Below are 16,630 nucleotides of genomic sequence, written 5' to 3' on the forward strand. Positions count from 1 at the left end.
AATTGAAAAATATTTTGATATAATTTTTAATATAATTATTACAGAAATTTACGATATTTAATTAAAATATTTTATCTTTTATTTTTAAAAATTCATAATTTTAAATCTTTTATTCTTTAATTGAGATATTTCATTTTTTATTTTATTAAAAAATTTTAATTTTAATTTTAATTTTTTAGAAGTAAAAGACGAACTATCTTAATTAAATGAAATGATCAATGATTAAAATTACAAATTTTTTAAAAATAAAATATCTTAATTAAAAAATAAAAATTAAATTATGGATTTATAAAAATAAGAACAGTGTATCTTTATAAAAATTAAATTATGCCAAATGCATTTTTTAAGCTTCATGTATCTTTATTTGCAAAACGTGATACATTTTGTCCAAGGGCCCACTTTTTTAAGATAATATTATAATTTATATTGTGAAGCATTTCCTATCAAAACAAAAATAATATTGTGTTTCCATTTTGCCATTTCCATTTTGCCAAATAATATTATATTGTGAAGCGTCAGAACTAAAATGCATTTCCATTTTGCCAAATGCATTTTGTCCAAGGGCCCACTAAAATGCATTTCCATTTTATCAAAACTAAAATGCATTTCCATTTTGCCAAATGCATTTTGTCCAAGGGCCCATTTATATTGTGAAGCGTCAGAGGTACGTATACGTAAGTAGCATTTCCCCAAAATAAAACGACCTCAGCCTAGTCATCAGTCCCTCATTTGCGTAAACCCTTGTCGTCATCGCGCTGTGGCCACCGCCGTCACCGTCGCACTGGTTCGTGGCCTCGTCAGCGGAACCTGTGGCTGGAATCGTTTGGTATTTCTGGTATGCTATTTTTGTTTTTTTATTTTCAATGCTCTATTTTCTTTTGGTTTCACTGTCTCTATTATCCGTGTACCTTGTTCTCATATTTTCCTTTTTGTTTTTATTTTCATGCTTTGAATTAGGACTTTGAATCTTGGTCGTGGTTGTGATTTGAACTCCTATTTAATTTCATGACAAATAAAACAACACCTTTTTTAATTTTGTGATTTTTAAATATTATGTACTCCTAGCCTTACATGCTATTCTAGTGAGTTTTTTGCTGGTTCGGAGTCACTAAATGCGTGATAGGACCTAATAAAAAATAGTGTTTGCCTTTTGAAATCATTAGTTCTAATTCTGTCTTTTTTTAAGTCCTTTGTCATTATTTCTTTTAACAAAATATAATTTTGATTTTAATTTTTTTTTAAATATAAATGAAAAATCACCCCTAATATGACGTTAATAATCTGACGCTAACCTTGGATGTCAGCTGTTCTTTTCACATGACACATGTGTAACTTTTGAAAAATTAGTATTTTAATTTATTATTTTATTATATGAAGTTGAATGTATTGATTAATTTTTTATATTTATTTCCTAGATGTCGTATCATATTTATTTCCTAGATGTCGTGGAATCTTCAATTTAAAACTGAATTTAATTTATATGCAAGTGTAAGTATCCAATAAGAATTTACTGTTACATAATCGATATCTTTTTTTTATTAATAAGATGATCATAAAACCATTGAACCAAGCTAAGGGTTAAAAAAGAAGAAGAAAAGGTCTCTGTACGTCATCCAATATTCTTTTAGTAATTGAAGCCATTGACTTAATTGATTTTAAAATTCCTGCTTTGTGACCTAAAGTCTTTGATGATAAATAATACGGTAAATAATAAATTAAAGCTCTGATGTTTTCCAAGATTCTAATGCATGTGGATTTCTTGAAAAATTCTAAGCGTTACATTTGCTTGGTTTTTAGAAGATAAAGTTTTTATCTCCTTAATTTATTATTTTAACTATTAATTTTCACTCTAATTAATGTGTTAAATTAAGTATATTCCACCTTATTTATTGTATTTTAGAATAAATTACAGACAATTCTTGAGATTGATGAGGTCAATGATCCGCTATATCTAATGACATTGACCATCCCACAGCTTTTTTTGAAGCCATTGCAGGTTATGTGGGATGCTACCTTGTTTGGCCTGTTTAATGAAAACTTCCCCTTGTACATAAAGCATGAAGATCTGTCTGAAATTGCACACGGTGGTCAATGTCTCAGCATATCTGTTATACAGTTGTGGATTCTGTAAGTCAATTTAGATTATTGTTAATTACCTAATTTATTGTTTTACCTTTATGCATAATTTACTTTGTGTTAACAACAATAGGCATATGACTGAGACAAGTATACGAGCCGGGAATATCGATGTGTATGGATTCCTCGAGCCACAGTCTATCCAGAGATCTGGCCAATCACAATTTGAATCAGAAAATTACATGAAGAACTGGATGCAAAATTCAAAACGGGATGTGTACCTTGGAGCCTACCTGAATGGGTAACTTAAACCCAACAAATGAATTTAAATAATGTATAATAGTATAATAACCTATATTGGTCTCCACTGCAGTGCACATTGGCAAATGGCCGTCATTTTGCCTAAGGAAAATGTTGTCATTTGGTTTTGTTCGTTGCATAATAAGCCAGACAACTACCTTAAAGGCATAATTAATATGTCAGTGTTGTTTTTCAATACATTTGCATTAGCAATAGTCAGGTAAATCAAAATTTTAAATGTACAATAAGAATCTATGTTTGTATTCAATAGTGCTTTGAAAGGACTTGACGATACTCAACAAAGTAAATCCAAGTCTCCTGCTAGGTGGATTGTTGTTAAAGTAAGTTATTTAAACAATATGTTTTTACTTATATTTTAGTACTGTGTAGACTAATTTGTACTGATCGTTGCATATCTAAATTTCATAATGTATTTAGTGTAATAGACAACTATAATTGGGTATTACGTCATGCACTGGATGTCAACTATAATCTTAGGAAATTTCCAGAATAATTGGGAAATTGTAATTTTTAATTCACCAAATTTCATATTATTATGATTGCTAATATATTATTAACTTATGTTTTATTATATCATGCAGTATTTCACTGATCCTAGACCATTGGAACCAGAAAGATTGAAGGCGCTTCGCAACCAGTGGGCAAAGTACTATTTGAAAGTGAAAACTGAAACTTAGGATGTTTAGACAATTTTGTAATTGTAGTTTATATTTACTTACTTAATTTACAATTCATGTCTCAACATTAAATATGTTTTAAATTCATAGTAATTAGTAAATTTCTCATTAAATTTTTTTGGTAAAAACTGTTTTAAAACGGAATGAAAAGTATATGTTGTGTGGTCTGATTTTAAAATTTACAAGTTATTTTTGGAATTTATTGGAAAAACAGACATAATGTTAAAAAAAAATTTCTAAAACAACATCGGTTTTTAAAAAAACTGATGTGAAATGTTACTTACAACATCAGTTTTTTAAAAAACTGATGTTAAATGTCACCTACCTCAACATTTTTTAACATCGGTTTTTTAAAAAACTGATGTTGTAAATAACATTTAACATCGGTTTTTAAAAAAACCAATGATGTAAGTAACATTTCACATTGATTTTTAATTTCATATCAGTTTTTTTAAAAACCGATGTGAAATGTCACGTACAACATCAATTTTTTAAAAACTGATGTGAAATGTCACCGACAACATCGGTTATTTTAAAAACCGATGTCAAATGTCACATTTAACATCGGTTATTTTAAAAATCGATGTTAAATGTCACTTACAACATCGGTTTTTAAAAAAACCGATGTTGATTTATAGATTTATAACTTTTTTTTTCATAATTCATATCATATAACATCGCCTATTTAAATAACCGATGTTAAATATGATTTACAACATCAGCTTTTTAAAAAACCGATGTGAAATGTCACCTACAACTTCAGTTTTTTAAAAACCGATGTCACATGTCACATTTAACATCGGTTATTTAAAAAACCGATGTTAAATGTCACTTGATATATAGATTTATAACTTTTTTTTATAATTCTTATCATATAACATCGCTTATTTAAATAACCAATGTTGTATTTATTAGTTAACATCGGTTTTGAAAAACTGATGTTAACGATACTACTTTCCACATCGGTACTTTCAACATCAATTAATAACCGATGTTGAAAGTCTTAAATAACCGATGTTGAAACCTTATTTTCTAGTAGTGAGACATGTTCCAAGAAAACGAAAAAGAGTAAGCTACTAAGTATTTAGCAAACAAAATGATTGAACTTGTTCTATAACGATTAAATGTCAAGTTTACTTACATATAATATCATGGGTAAAGTGTAATTTTCTTAGCTATTGTTTTTTCTTTGGTGAGGGATATGTTGTTGCTAGGTAGAAACAAAGACATGAGCTACTTCTTTAGCTTTTGGTAGGAATCCATGTAGATCTATAGCTCAAGTAAAGATATTTTTATCATTTAATTCAAATACAGAAAATTACTTGTTCTCCCTATCAAAGATATTTTTTTATATTTTTTCCTATAAATATATATTGTTTACTACAATTTACAATAACAATTTAATTATATTTAAAATTAGTTTTAAATGACTTAAGATTGTAATTTTATGACATTCAATTTCATCATATTTAAAATTAGTTTTAAATTTAAATTGCATGCACCCGAACTAAGGTCTATTTATTTATCTCAAATTTTCATTTTTCAAACATGCAAAAAAAATATTTTACTTTTTGATTTGGGCACAATTTCAGTAAAAAATACAGCGGAGTGAAGGGAACGCACAGGTAACTAGCTAGTAGCATTTGAAGCACTAATTTCACGTTAGTTCTGACCACTGCTAAGGAAATTAGTGATAGTTAATTATGCCAACGCTTATGGCAAACTGACAATAATAATCTTTGAGTTTGTATATTCAACGACAGTTTTGCAATCGCTGAAATTCCGATTAGCGTCGGTTTAAACCACCCGTAAGTTACCTCTATAATCAACGCTAAATCATTGTTTTGTTGCAGTGATAATGTACTCATACATGCAAAGGATATAAATTTATGAAAATATAACTTGATTTATTTTTATGAAATAATATTTTTTTTGTAAATTAAAAATTGTAAAGACTATAAATCAAATTCCTCATATTTAAATAATCTATTTGATTAAACCAACATTGTCGAAATGCATTTTAAGATAAATACTTCATTTACAACACCAAAATACAACGACGTTATTTTATATATCTATATAGCAAGTTTTTGAAAATTGATTCTCCAATATAAGAAACTCAAAAGCTTGCTTGATTAATTCATTAGTAAAGTCAATAAGTTGCTTATAAGGACCCACCATGTGGGAGCAGAGATTTACTTTGGTAAAATTGGATTAATAATTTTGAACAACTTAAGATAAATATTATAGAAAATAGTGATATTATATTTTTTTGAAGCTTTTGCAGCAAGGATTGAAGCGGATGAGAATCAACATAAACCTGTTTTAACAATTGCTAAATCTATATAACTACAATCTAGTAATAAATTACTTCAATAATTTGAAATATAGTTCGCACAGAACATCAACCTCTGGCTCTCACATAGTTGTGGTATACTCTTAAATCTAGATATGTCATTCGCGGTCAACATGAAGGCATATGAGGTAAGAGGATATCTAGTGCATATTAATAAACATAAGGTTCAAGTTATATATCCCAAAACGTAAAACAAGTTGTTCAAAGACCACAAGTCATGGAGATTAGTATTACTAACATAAAACATACTTATTATACTAAACCGCCTCCGATAGGGCTCCCTTACTAAAAGTAGTATACATAGATACAACAACATAAATGGGGATAGTCCCCAAGGAAATTGATTTTGTCTCCGGGTCTAGTATTCTCTTGCTACACTAGACTATAACTCTCGATCCTTGTCTACTCCTCCTGTTGTTCATCAAGAAGTAATCCATGCAACAACAAAAAAGAAGGAGGAGTGATAAACCACATGAATACAAATATGAGATCATTACACATATATACAACTAGCCTTACACGCATACTTACACAAGATCAAGTATAACCGGTGGAAATGCACAATTAAGAATTCAAAGACAAGTGACTCATAGGTCAACCACATGTTTATAGATTCAGGGACAATGACATTATGCATAAGGATTCTTAAGAATTGTTTCTCATCATAGTCATCGACAATATTCACAACATAGCATTGGTACCTACAATAATAAACAAGGAATTGTTATAGCTTCATGCTAAGGCATTTTATGTATGTATTTGTATTCGAAAGATTATCTTGTAACTACTGAAGGAATCAACCATCTCGTAACTCATGAAGAATCAAACATTTCTGGAATTCATATTGAGCCAACTAATCCTGCAACTCAAGAAGAGTCAGTCATTCCTGAAACTCATATAGAGTCAGCCATTCCAAAAACTCATATTGAGCCAGCCATTCTTGCGACACATAAATAACCAGTCATTCTTGAAACTCATATTGAGACAGCCATTGCTGTAACTTATAAAGAGGCATTCATTCCTAAAACTCGTATTAAGTCTACCATTCTTGCAACTCATAAAGATCCAACCATTCTCAAAACTCATAGAGTCAGTCATTCTTGAAACTCATAAAGAGTAAGCCATTCCTACCTTACCTAATACCTAACACCTTTGTAAGGGTTTGTTGTCTCTTCCTAAGCCTTAACCCTTTCCAAAAACCATATAAGTGGCCCTAAACCTTGGATGTATTTACAAGTCTAATAGTATAGGGAAAGCACTACAACATTTAGGAGTAAAAGAAAAGCATATAATTATAGTAATTGTATATGGAATCAATCATATAGGATATACTACAGGATATCATTCATTAGAATTTCCAAGCAAATCTAACATACCAAACACCACTAATATATATGTTTTTATTCTTTTTACAGGTGTTGAGGGAAGAAGCCCAGAGTTTGAAGAACCTCTGGATTTGAGGTCAAATCCTTTTCAAGGGGGAGAGAATGATGTAATCCTACTCCCCAAGGGTATTGGATAGAAGATTCTAAGAAGATTGGGCCAGAGATGCAAGAGAAGGCCCTAGGATTCTCATGAGCCTTAGGGTAGATTTTGTGCCCATGGGCTAAGTATGAGCCCACTTATCTTTATACATATTAGATTAAGATTTCATTATTTTTGGGCCTTGTATTTAGGGCTCCATAGTGTAGGGAGGGTACCCTAGTAATGTAGGATTTTTCAGCCCTTGTATTTTAGGGTACCTAGACTAGTTTTTGTATTAGGGATAATTTCATAATTTCACATGCATTAAGTGCACTATTTGATGCGTGTGTGTTGGGAGAGAAATTTAATTGAATTGGGAGAAGCCCAATCCAATTAAATTTTGGATCATCCTAAGGGGGAGGTGAGCATTTGCTTGATACATCCTATTGTCACATCATATAGTCACACTTTGTGTATGTCCTTCATGCTTTACATGCCTCATGACACCTAAGCACACTTAGTGGAGAATCTTGGACTTGATCTTGGATTAGTGGGCTGAACCATAGCTAAAATTCACTAATCATAGTTAGTGAAATTTTGGCTCCACAAATTTAATTTCAAATTCAAGTGAAATTTGAATAGAAATTCAAATTTCCCTCCAATTTTGTGTAACACTTAGGTTATAAATAGAGGCCATGTGTGTGCACTTTTTTTAACTTTGATCATTTGAGAATTACACTTCAAAGTTCAGACTTCATTTGAGGCACAAAATTTCGTGCTCCTTCTCTCCCTCTCCCTCCACTCATCTTCTCCTACCTTCAAGCTCTTATTCATGGCTTCCTATGGTGGTGAGCTTCTTCTTGACTCATCTTCTCCTTAAAGTGGCGTCTCCAATCATCTTTCTTCCATTTCCATTCCGCTGCAATTGATCTTCAAGAAGTAAATGACTCCATTGATGAAGAAGATTCAAGACCTACAAGCTTCACATGGAGCTACATCATTACGTCCTAGCATTGCAAACAATACAAGTGCATGCTCTTAAATACACTTAGGCATCATGCCCTCATACACCATTTCAAGTATTAATTTCTTCACCCACTCAGACATAACTTGGCATAGGCTCTAGGCAAGCATTGGAATTTACTTTAGAAGAAGATTTAGGTTATCCTTTGAAGGAGTATGAATATAAAGTTAGAAATATAGGGTTTGTAATAGCATTGTTTCAACTCATTTGACATAAAATCACAACTATTATTAGTATAGTGAATAACTAGGACTTTGGTTACAAGTTTTTGGAATTCAAAACGAGTACATCTAATAATAATAAGTGTACCTTAACTACATTTTAAAAAGTACCAAGGCACAAGGATTTTGGATTCTAGCCTTTAGAAACTCAACTTAAACAATTACATATTCTAGCTTAAAATTGTTTATAAGTTTCAATTACATAGTTGGATGGGAAAAAAACTCAAAAATATCTAAGATTAATTTGCACAATTCACCATTCCGCTAATTACACTTTACACACAATCCAATCTTTACAAATACTGTTTTGAAACTATCAAGATGAATATTACTATAATTCATAGGAATCAGATTAGGGTGAGACCACTTAGATTATAAAGTTAAGGCTTAACTCTTGAATGGTTTAAAATGCCAAGTCAGGTTCAAAATAGATCGCTTATATATCAATTATGAAAACATGTTTGATTCTAGGCAAATTTCAATATATGACTTATCATGTTGCATTCTAACTTTCTCTTTTCAAATGTATAACCTCTAAAAATCCAAACATAAGTCTAACCTCACTTAAAACAGGTTATAATAAGAGTATAAGACATGTAATTCATACAATTGCAGATCCTTAATTTAGATCCGCGATCCGTGAACAATCCCAAGTAGTTTTCATCTCAAACATAACTTTTAAGCATAATTTATATCCTTGACATATCTAACTTCAATTTAATCACTTAACACTTAAATAAAACCATTTAGATCATCAAAGATTCACGAGTCAGATCTGAATAAAGAGAATTAAAGCATATACAGAATCAATCATTACGATACACATACATTCACACATATCAAGGTAATTAAGGTGTTCCTTAAGCAATTACACTAATTGCTTTAAGTTGGGGTTCGCCGATTCATGAGAGATTCACACTATCTCTTGATGACGTTAGGTACATATATAACTAAGCACAAAAACAATACACATGGCATTAGTTAAAGAAAATCCCAAAACACTAAACTATGAAAAGCATATCGACTCGTTGGCATCGAACCCCAAAAGAATTTAGAAGTAGAGAACCCCAAACTCTCTCCTAATGTCGATCTCTATGCTACCCCTCACTCCCCACTTACCTACGGATTGTAGGGATCCTTTTGATCTCCTTGCGCGTAGTGCCCTTCATCTTTCAAGTGGTTTAACTTTTCTCTCCGATTGATGCATATGACCTCCATGTTACTAGCTTGCGGGTTTGAGAAGAAAATAATTAAAGAGCAAGTGGGTGGCTTTGTTGCTAACTGGTCTCGTTAGGTTGATTCAATCAAAGTTTTGGAGGATGAAAATAGAAGCAAAAAAAATGGCAGACAAATACCGTTTAGTCTGTTGGAGATATAAGGTGGTTTTATAAAAACTAAAATGAATTTAAACTTGGGTTATATAAATATATGCAAATAGACTAACAAGTATAATCAATAAAATAGAAGGGATATATGTTCAATGAATAAAGCTACGAGAATAGAAATTTAAATTGGTATGAATAGCTATAGAAATTGACTTAGGAATTAAATCAAGGAAACATGTCATTTATATTGTTATAGCAACCTTGAAGACATTGAAATTTAGTTTGAAATGAATATAAATATAAATATAATTCTTTCAAATATTGAGATGGTACAAGGATTTCAATTTGATCATTTTAGGATAACCAACGGAATAAAAGTTGTGCTCTTAACTTAACCACTTTAGCTTTAGATGAGCATCAAATTATTTGGTCCTAAGGTAGATATTAGTGATTACTAAATCACTCATTTTGAGCATGTGCAACTAAGACCTTGACTACTCTGTGGTCATGTATCATGACTATCATCCTACATTAATAACAATAATAAAATAAAACTTCTAATTTTATTAAACTTACGAAATAAAAAAAAATTAAGCACATGCAATTATGAAACTGTACCATATATGAACTTATAAGCTAACTCCTAAAAAACAGGATGTTACATTGCTTCTTTGTTTTGGTTAACATTTTCACTATAAACATAAAAACAAATCTATAAAATTAAGCATGACAATATGAGAATGGATAAAAACTGAAAATTTCAAAACAATAAAAAGATTTTTAATAACAATATGAGATAATGTCAACTCAGATATATAATAGATTAATTAAGCCTTACTTATCTCAAATTTTGAAAAACTTTCTTGTAATTAACATTTGAAGTCGCATTGGATACTTTGTTGAATCCACGTCTTTGGTTTTAATTATGACAAACCATTAGCAATGTAAATTGAAAGGAAGATGGAATTAGCATTCTGCTTAAGTGTTTCGGTGTTTATTACTTTAAGAAGTAGAAATATTTTTTCATTCTAAGATACTCATAAAGGTTTAGAGAACAACTGACAAAGTTGAGAACTCATAAGAGTTATTGAAGCCCATCAGAATGATGGAGTGTGCTTTCCTTCTGAGTACTTAGTTCTTGGCAAGATACTAAACAACAAGGCTTTACATAGAAGATTCATCAGAGGCTACATGAAGAGCATCATCAATCAGAATGAAGCTATGTAGAGTCTACATCAAAATGATGAAGACTTTGACTTTGAGTTTCTAAACATTAGAATGATTCAAGAAGACTCAAAATGCATCACTTGAACAAAATCAAAAGACTAAAGTCTGACAATTCGTCAATTTCCATATGTTGCCAATCACTGTAGGCACATCAAAAAGGAAGAACCAGCTGCATAAGAAGTGCTAGATTATTGAATGAAGTTGTCCATGAGAAACACTGATGACAAACATCAAAATGGAAGACTGAAGAATACTACTCAATCTGACCTTGGACATAATACTAACACACCAACAACATAACTTCTATTAAATTTGTCTGAAGTAATCAACTTTAGAATGCTTTGATGTTGTGAGAAGTGTTAAGAGTGTTGAAGCTGCACTACATCAAAATGAAATATCAATGTGAACTTCATCAAGGGAATTCATCAAAGTATGGATTCATTCTCAGCAAACATTAGAATGATTATTCTGATGGTTCTTCAAAATGTCCATTAGAAAGGATCTTCAAAATGAGAACCTCAGAATGGAACCTCATAATGGTTTTGTCTCCTATCACATCTTGACAGCTAGAAAGTGCCCCTACTTACTCCAAAAGCTTGTCAGGTATGTGGAGCCCACTCCAACGGTCTTCTTCACTACTAAAAAATAGCGCTTTAGCGACCGACAAACTCCGTCGCTAAATCATTAAATTCGGTCGCTATTAGTATTAGTAACCAAAATAGCGACCGAAGCCATTACGTTGCAAAAACCCAAGTCACTAAGTCTATTGTAATCGAATTTATTTTCGATTGCTATTTAGCGACCGAACTAGCGACGCACTAAAATAATAATTTTGGTCAATGTGTAGTTGGTTGCTATTTTGCTTGGGACCAGTTTTGTAACCGACATTGTCTATCGCTAATTCGGTCGCTAATATGTAGTTATATTTTAAATTTAAAATAAAATCGAAAAATATTCGGTCGCTATTTCAGTCGCTATCATATAATTAAACTTAAATATAAACTAAATTCAAAAGGAGTTCGGTCGCTATTTCGGTCACTGTTGAATAATCAATTTTAATATATAATTTTTTTTAAAAAAGCCATTCGGTCACGAATTCGGTGGCTGAATTTGCAATAAAATATATTTCGGTCGCTAATGAGGTCGCTAGTATATAATTTATTTCATAATTTAATGGATATCGGTTACTAATTTGGTCGCTATTTAATATTAATTTTTTAATGCAAAATTATGTTGTATGTTTTGTTATTCCAGTTACGTTTTGACCTACTTAATAATTATCAACTATAAACATAAATTTTAATTAAATTGTATAATCAAAATTATAAATAAAATTAGACATTCATAAAGAGTAAATATATATCTTATAACAAAGTTCTATTTTAAAGATTCATAAAGTGCAAATTCAAAGTTTTCAAAGTTTAATCAAATGCAACGTAAAAGTTAATAAAGTTCAAATTCATAACTAACGTGGCCTAATCAAAGTAAAGTAAACAATAACTAGAGTCAATGATCATTTTCCATGTCATGAGGATGATCAACCTGAGCATCATTAACATGGTGATCTGTTCCATCTGCTATGGTAGGTGATAGACTAGGAGCAGGTATGATAGGCTGAATATGCAAGTGTTGTAGTATACGTTGCATTTGCTCATTTTGTTGTTGCATCTATTGTCGCATCTCCTGACTTTGGTGATCATGATTCTCCATCATCTGCAACATCTTTTCCTCAAGTATCTTCTCCTTATTTGCCTTTGCCAAAAGCTCAGCATTCCATTTATTAATTGTCTCACACATTTCCTCTATTTGATCTTCCACAGGAGTAATAGAAGTTGATGGAGCTGATTTTGAGCAACTAAACCTTTTGCTCAAAGTACCTAGGCCGTACATGTTCCCCTTGTAATTTGGACCTCCAACAACATTCAAATATATTTCATTATCATTAACAGAAGTAGCAGTGTTAGGGGAATCCTGTGTAGATGTGCCTTCCTCTGTCAAACGTTGTAAGATTTCATCTCGACGATGTTGATATTTCTCCTTCAATATAAAGTAAGGTATGAAGATAAATTGTTAAATATATAGACATATAAGGATTAATATTCAAGAAAACCATCACTAATACAAGAAAAAAATTTGACTTTAATCTACTATAGTAGGCTTCAAAGTTTATACTAGCCAATCACAAACATTTAACACTAACTAAAAAAAAGCAAATCAAGATGTGTAAATAGGTTCAAGAGATATTCATCAAAGGTAAGATTTCATTTATAATACCAGGCACTATATATCAAATAAAGTGATAGGATTAGAAGAAACAACTTACAGCAAATTCGCGGGACTTGTCATTGACCCATTCTCCCGACTTCAATTTCTTAGTTTTCTCCATCACCTCCCAAGCAGTTGGTGGTCTTTGAAACTCCTTTGACTAGATAAATTTAAGAAATTAAAATTGTAAAACATTTAATTAATTTCATTGAATTGAAAATCAATGAGGTATACATACATACATGCATGCATGCATGCATACATACATACATACATACATACATACATATGAAGTAAAATTACCAGCTTTTCAAAGTGAGCTGCAGTAGATATGGAACCACCACAGTATGCTGAGGCTCCTCTATCAACAGATCGATTCGCCTTGGCAGTGGAGCTCTTGTTTAGGAAATTTGTAGAACCCCAATGTTCGTCCAAGGCTGCTCGAACATTAGTTGTTATCCACTTTCCTTTATCTTGACCATTTCTAATCTTGTTCATTGCACTTTTTAAAATACGTGAACCTTTTGTCTCAAAAATAGCTCTAATGGCTCGCTCTTCTTGTGGGTGCCACCTATACTCTTTCTGCATAAAATATGAAACAAGAACTAAATTAGAAATCATACAAGAAACAATAAATTTTAAATTACACCATAATTCAAGTTACCTTAAACTCTCCAAACCACCTATCACGAAGGTCAACTGACACCTTCAACCAACTTGGAGTTGGTTCATCAAATTTTGCCCTAATGATATTTGATATGATATTAGAACACCCATATGTTGGTTGAAACCTATGTACAAAGACATTGTCAATACCATATTTAAAAAACATTTTAAGAAAATTATTAGTTAAATAAAATGCACTTACTCTTCTTTATATGCACGAATGAAAGGCCTTTCATCAACAATATGTTCACAATTTGGATCTGTTGGGTACTCAGGTGTAACAGAATCATCTGGTGTTGAAGGTGAAGCATCTCTAACAGGGGTAGTGGGAATTGACTCCCTTACAAAGGTAGGATTTGGTTGGTCTTGAGCTGTAGGAAGTGTGTTTGGAGTCTGTGTGATCAAGGCCATACCCAAATCAAATAAACATTAACATGCAGTAACTAGGAAGTGATCCTAGGTCGTTTCCCAACGAGCTATGATAAACCAAATGTTCATAATATACTTGCAGTAACAGTAACAATGGGGGGGTTGTTTGTTGTGTGAATTAAAGAACAAGCAAACTGGAATATGAAATTAATAATAGTAAAAACGTGTTATTTCCTCTGATTCAGAAGCCATTCTCTTGTCCTAGGTTATGAAGAATTCGTCCCTAACAATTAACCACTTAATCCAACCCTATTTTAATTTACTAAGCGAAAATCAATTTAGGGCTGTCAATATGTGATTAAGTAACACATACACCAATTAACCCCTTGTTCATTAAGCACGAACGCAATTTAAGCACAGAAGCAATTAATCGAACACGAAGCGTGCACATATTAACAGAATTCATGTGGGTTAATTGGTGAAGGGAAAACTGCCAGGAAGCTACATTATAAACAGAACCTCGAAGAGAGTTAAGCTTCGCCCTCAGAAGGAAACAACACCAAAAATTTAGCCTTCCATAATTTCAACCAAAAACATAAAATGCAATTGAAACTAAAGACAGAAACATAAATGAAACTGGAAATAGAAATGAGAATGAAACTAAAGCAGAACGTAAATGAAACTAAATGCAGAAGAAGAAATAAAAATGAAATTGCAATTAGAAGTAGAGAATCGAAAAGTGCATTACGTGAACAGTAACAATAAGCTCAAAAACGTAAAACCCTAAACCCTATGCTCTAAATAATACCCTAACAGAATAGCCTTTACACGAATCCCAAGGCTACTATTTATAAGGGTCACTCAAAGTCATTGGGCCCTATTACATTATTCTGGCCCAAAACGAAATAAACACTGAACAACATAAAATAAAATTGCAATCTCCTAATTAAAAATTAACTAAGGTAAATGTTGCTTTATTTGTCCTCTTTAAGTCCACGACCAAAATCCGGATTAAGCCCAATGCTTCATTAATTCCTGAAATTAGATTCAAAACATCAAATTAGCTTAATGAGCCCAAGTAATAAAACTGTCTAATTAATTTGACAATTAAGACTAATCAATAATTAAAATGGTGCAAAAAGGGTTAAGAAATAGGAGAAAATAATGGCACATCATTGTGCAACAACATGAATCACCAACTCTGAGGTTGATATGTGAATGGATGAGGGGGAAGGGTTGGTGGTAATTGGATCTCTCAAACTGTGGGTACCACGTCTTGTACCACGATTAAATGTTCTACGACCACCACCTCTACCTCTGTCTGCCATCTACATGTTTGATTTACACACACACACACACACACAGATATATATATATATATATATATATATATATATATATATATATATATATATATATATATATATATATATATATCTGTTTAAGAACAAATAAATAAAAAATGAAGTATCACAAGCAATACACTTTAGTAAACAAATAAATCCAACTTGTTAATGAAAACTCATAGAAACATGTTTTCTACACCAAAATATGTCACTTATCTTCTCTTTCATATTCGCTACAAGAGTAAAAGTAATAATTATCACAAACCACAGTCATACAAATGTAAAACTACACACACACACACTGAACATAAGGCATGCAATATATTTAAGAACAATAAATAAAAAGTGAAGTGCCACAAGCAATACACTTTAGTAAACAAATAAATCCAACTTGTTAATGAAAGCTCACATAAAAATGTTTTCTACACCAAAATATGTCACTTATCTTCTCTTTCATATTCACTACAAGAGTAAAAAATATGAAATCAACTTTAATCTATAAATTACCTAAGAAGTATCTGTATCATCAAAATCACTCTCAATGTCATTCTCACTTAACATGCATTCATCCTCGTCTGGTTCAATCAAGTCTAGTTGTTTGAGTAAGTCTACATCTATCTCTTCTCCACCTCCATCAACATCCGCAAGAGATTCATTAATGACATCAGGGTCAAGTTCCAACACTTCTTGAAGCCCTACAAGCTCATCATCTTGGTATGGAGCCTCTTGTTCAATTTCACTTACTATATTGTCAGTGATTCTGCTGTGAGCTTTTGTCTTCATTATGGCTAACCATCCTCGATGTCCCTCAGGATATGTTGTGTAATAAACTTGTTCTGCTTGTTGTGCAAATATGAATGGGTCATATGCTTTAGTATATCTTTTTTATTGTCTTACTTCAACAATGTCATACTTTTTATCTACTCGTGTCCCTATATAAGGAGTATTATCTAACCAATCACACTTGAATAGAACTAACTTCATCAATGGGATGCCAGTATACTCCAATTGAATAATATCATACAACATTCCATAAAAATCATATTCTAGTTGGTCATCAGTTCCCCGTACGTGAACACCATAATTAGAAGAATTCATGCCTTCATTCCAACTAACTGTTTCAAATTTGTATCCATTTATAATGTAGATAGGCCATGATTCAACTTTTCTCTTAGGTCCCCATGCCAAATTAACCAATATTGAATCTTGAATATTATTTTCTAGATTTAGAACCTAAAAAATTTAAAAATTAATACCATATATAACACCATATCATTATGGAAGAAATGTTAT

The 16,630-nt window shown here is 31.4% G+C and overlaps 2 protein-coding genes across 2 annotated transcripts; one reads left to right on the plus strand and one right to left on the minus strand.

Moving 5' to 3' along the window:
- The first annotated feature begins 2,000 nt into the window (after positions 1–2,000).
- On the plus strand, positions 2,001–12,289 carry LOC100776377 (uncharacterized). The gene is made up of 5 exons (XM_006579061.2): positions 2,001–2,127; positions 2,210–2,377; positions 2,450–2,554; positions 2,648–2,696; positions 12,278–12,289. Exons 2-5 carry the CDS (start codon positions 2,214–2,216, stop codon positions 12,287–12,289), a joined length of 330 nt encoding a protein of 109 aa, XP_006579124.1. The 5' UTR covers positions 2,001–2,127; positions 2,210–2,213.
- A 70-nt stretch (positions 12,290–12,359) lies between these two features.
- LOC102668065 (uncharacterized) lies at positions 12,360–15,319 on the minus strand. The gene is made up of 6 exons (XM_006579062.1): positions 15,188–15,319; positions 13,825–14,015; positions 13,621–13,747; positions 13,260–13,538; positions 13,015–13,116; positions 12,360–12,728 (listed from the first exon to the last, which is right to left on the minus strand). Exons 1-6 carry the CDS (start codon positions 15,317–15,319, stop codon positions 12,360–12,362), a joined length of 1,200 nt encoding a protein of 399 aa, XP_006579125.1.
- Between the last annotated feature and the right edge of the window lie 1,311 nt (positions 15,320–16,630).

This window comes from Glycine max, chromosome 4 (genome assembly GCF_000004515.6).
Source record: "Glycine max cultivar Williams 82 chromosome 4, Glycine_max_v4.0, whole genome shotgun sequence".
Classification (NCBI taxonomy): domain Eukaryota; kingdom Viridiplantae; phylum Streptophyta; class Magnoliopsida; order Fabales; family Fabaceae; genus Glycine; species Glycine max.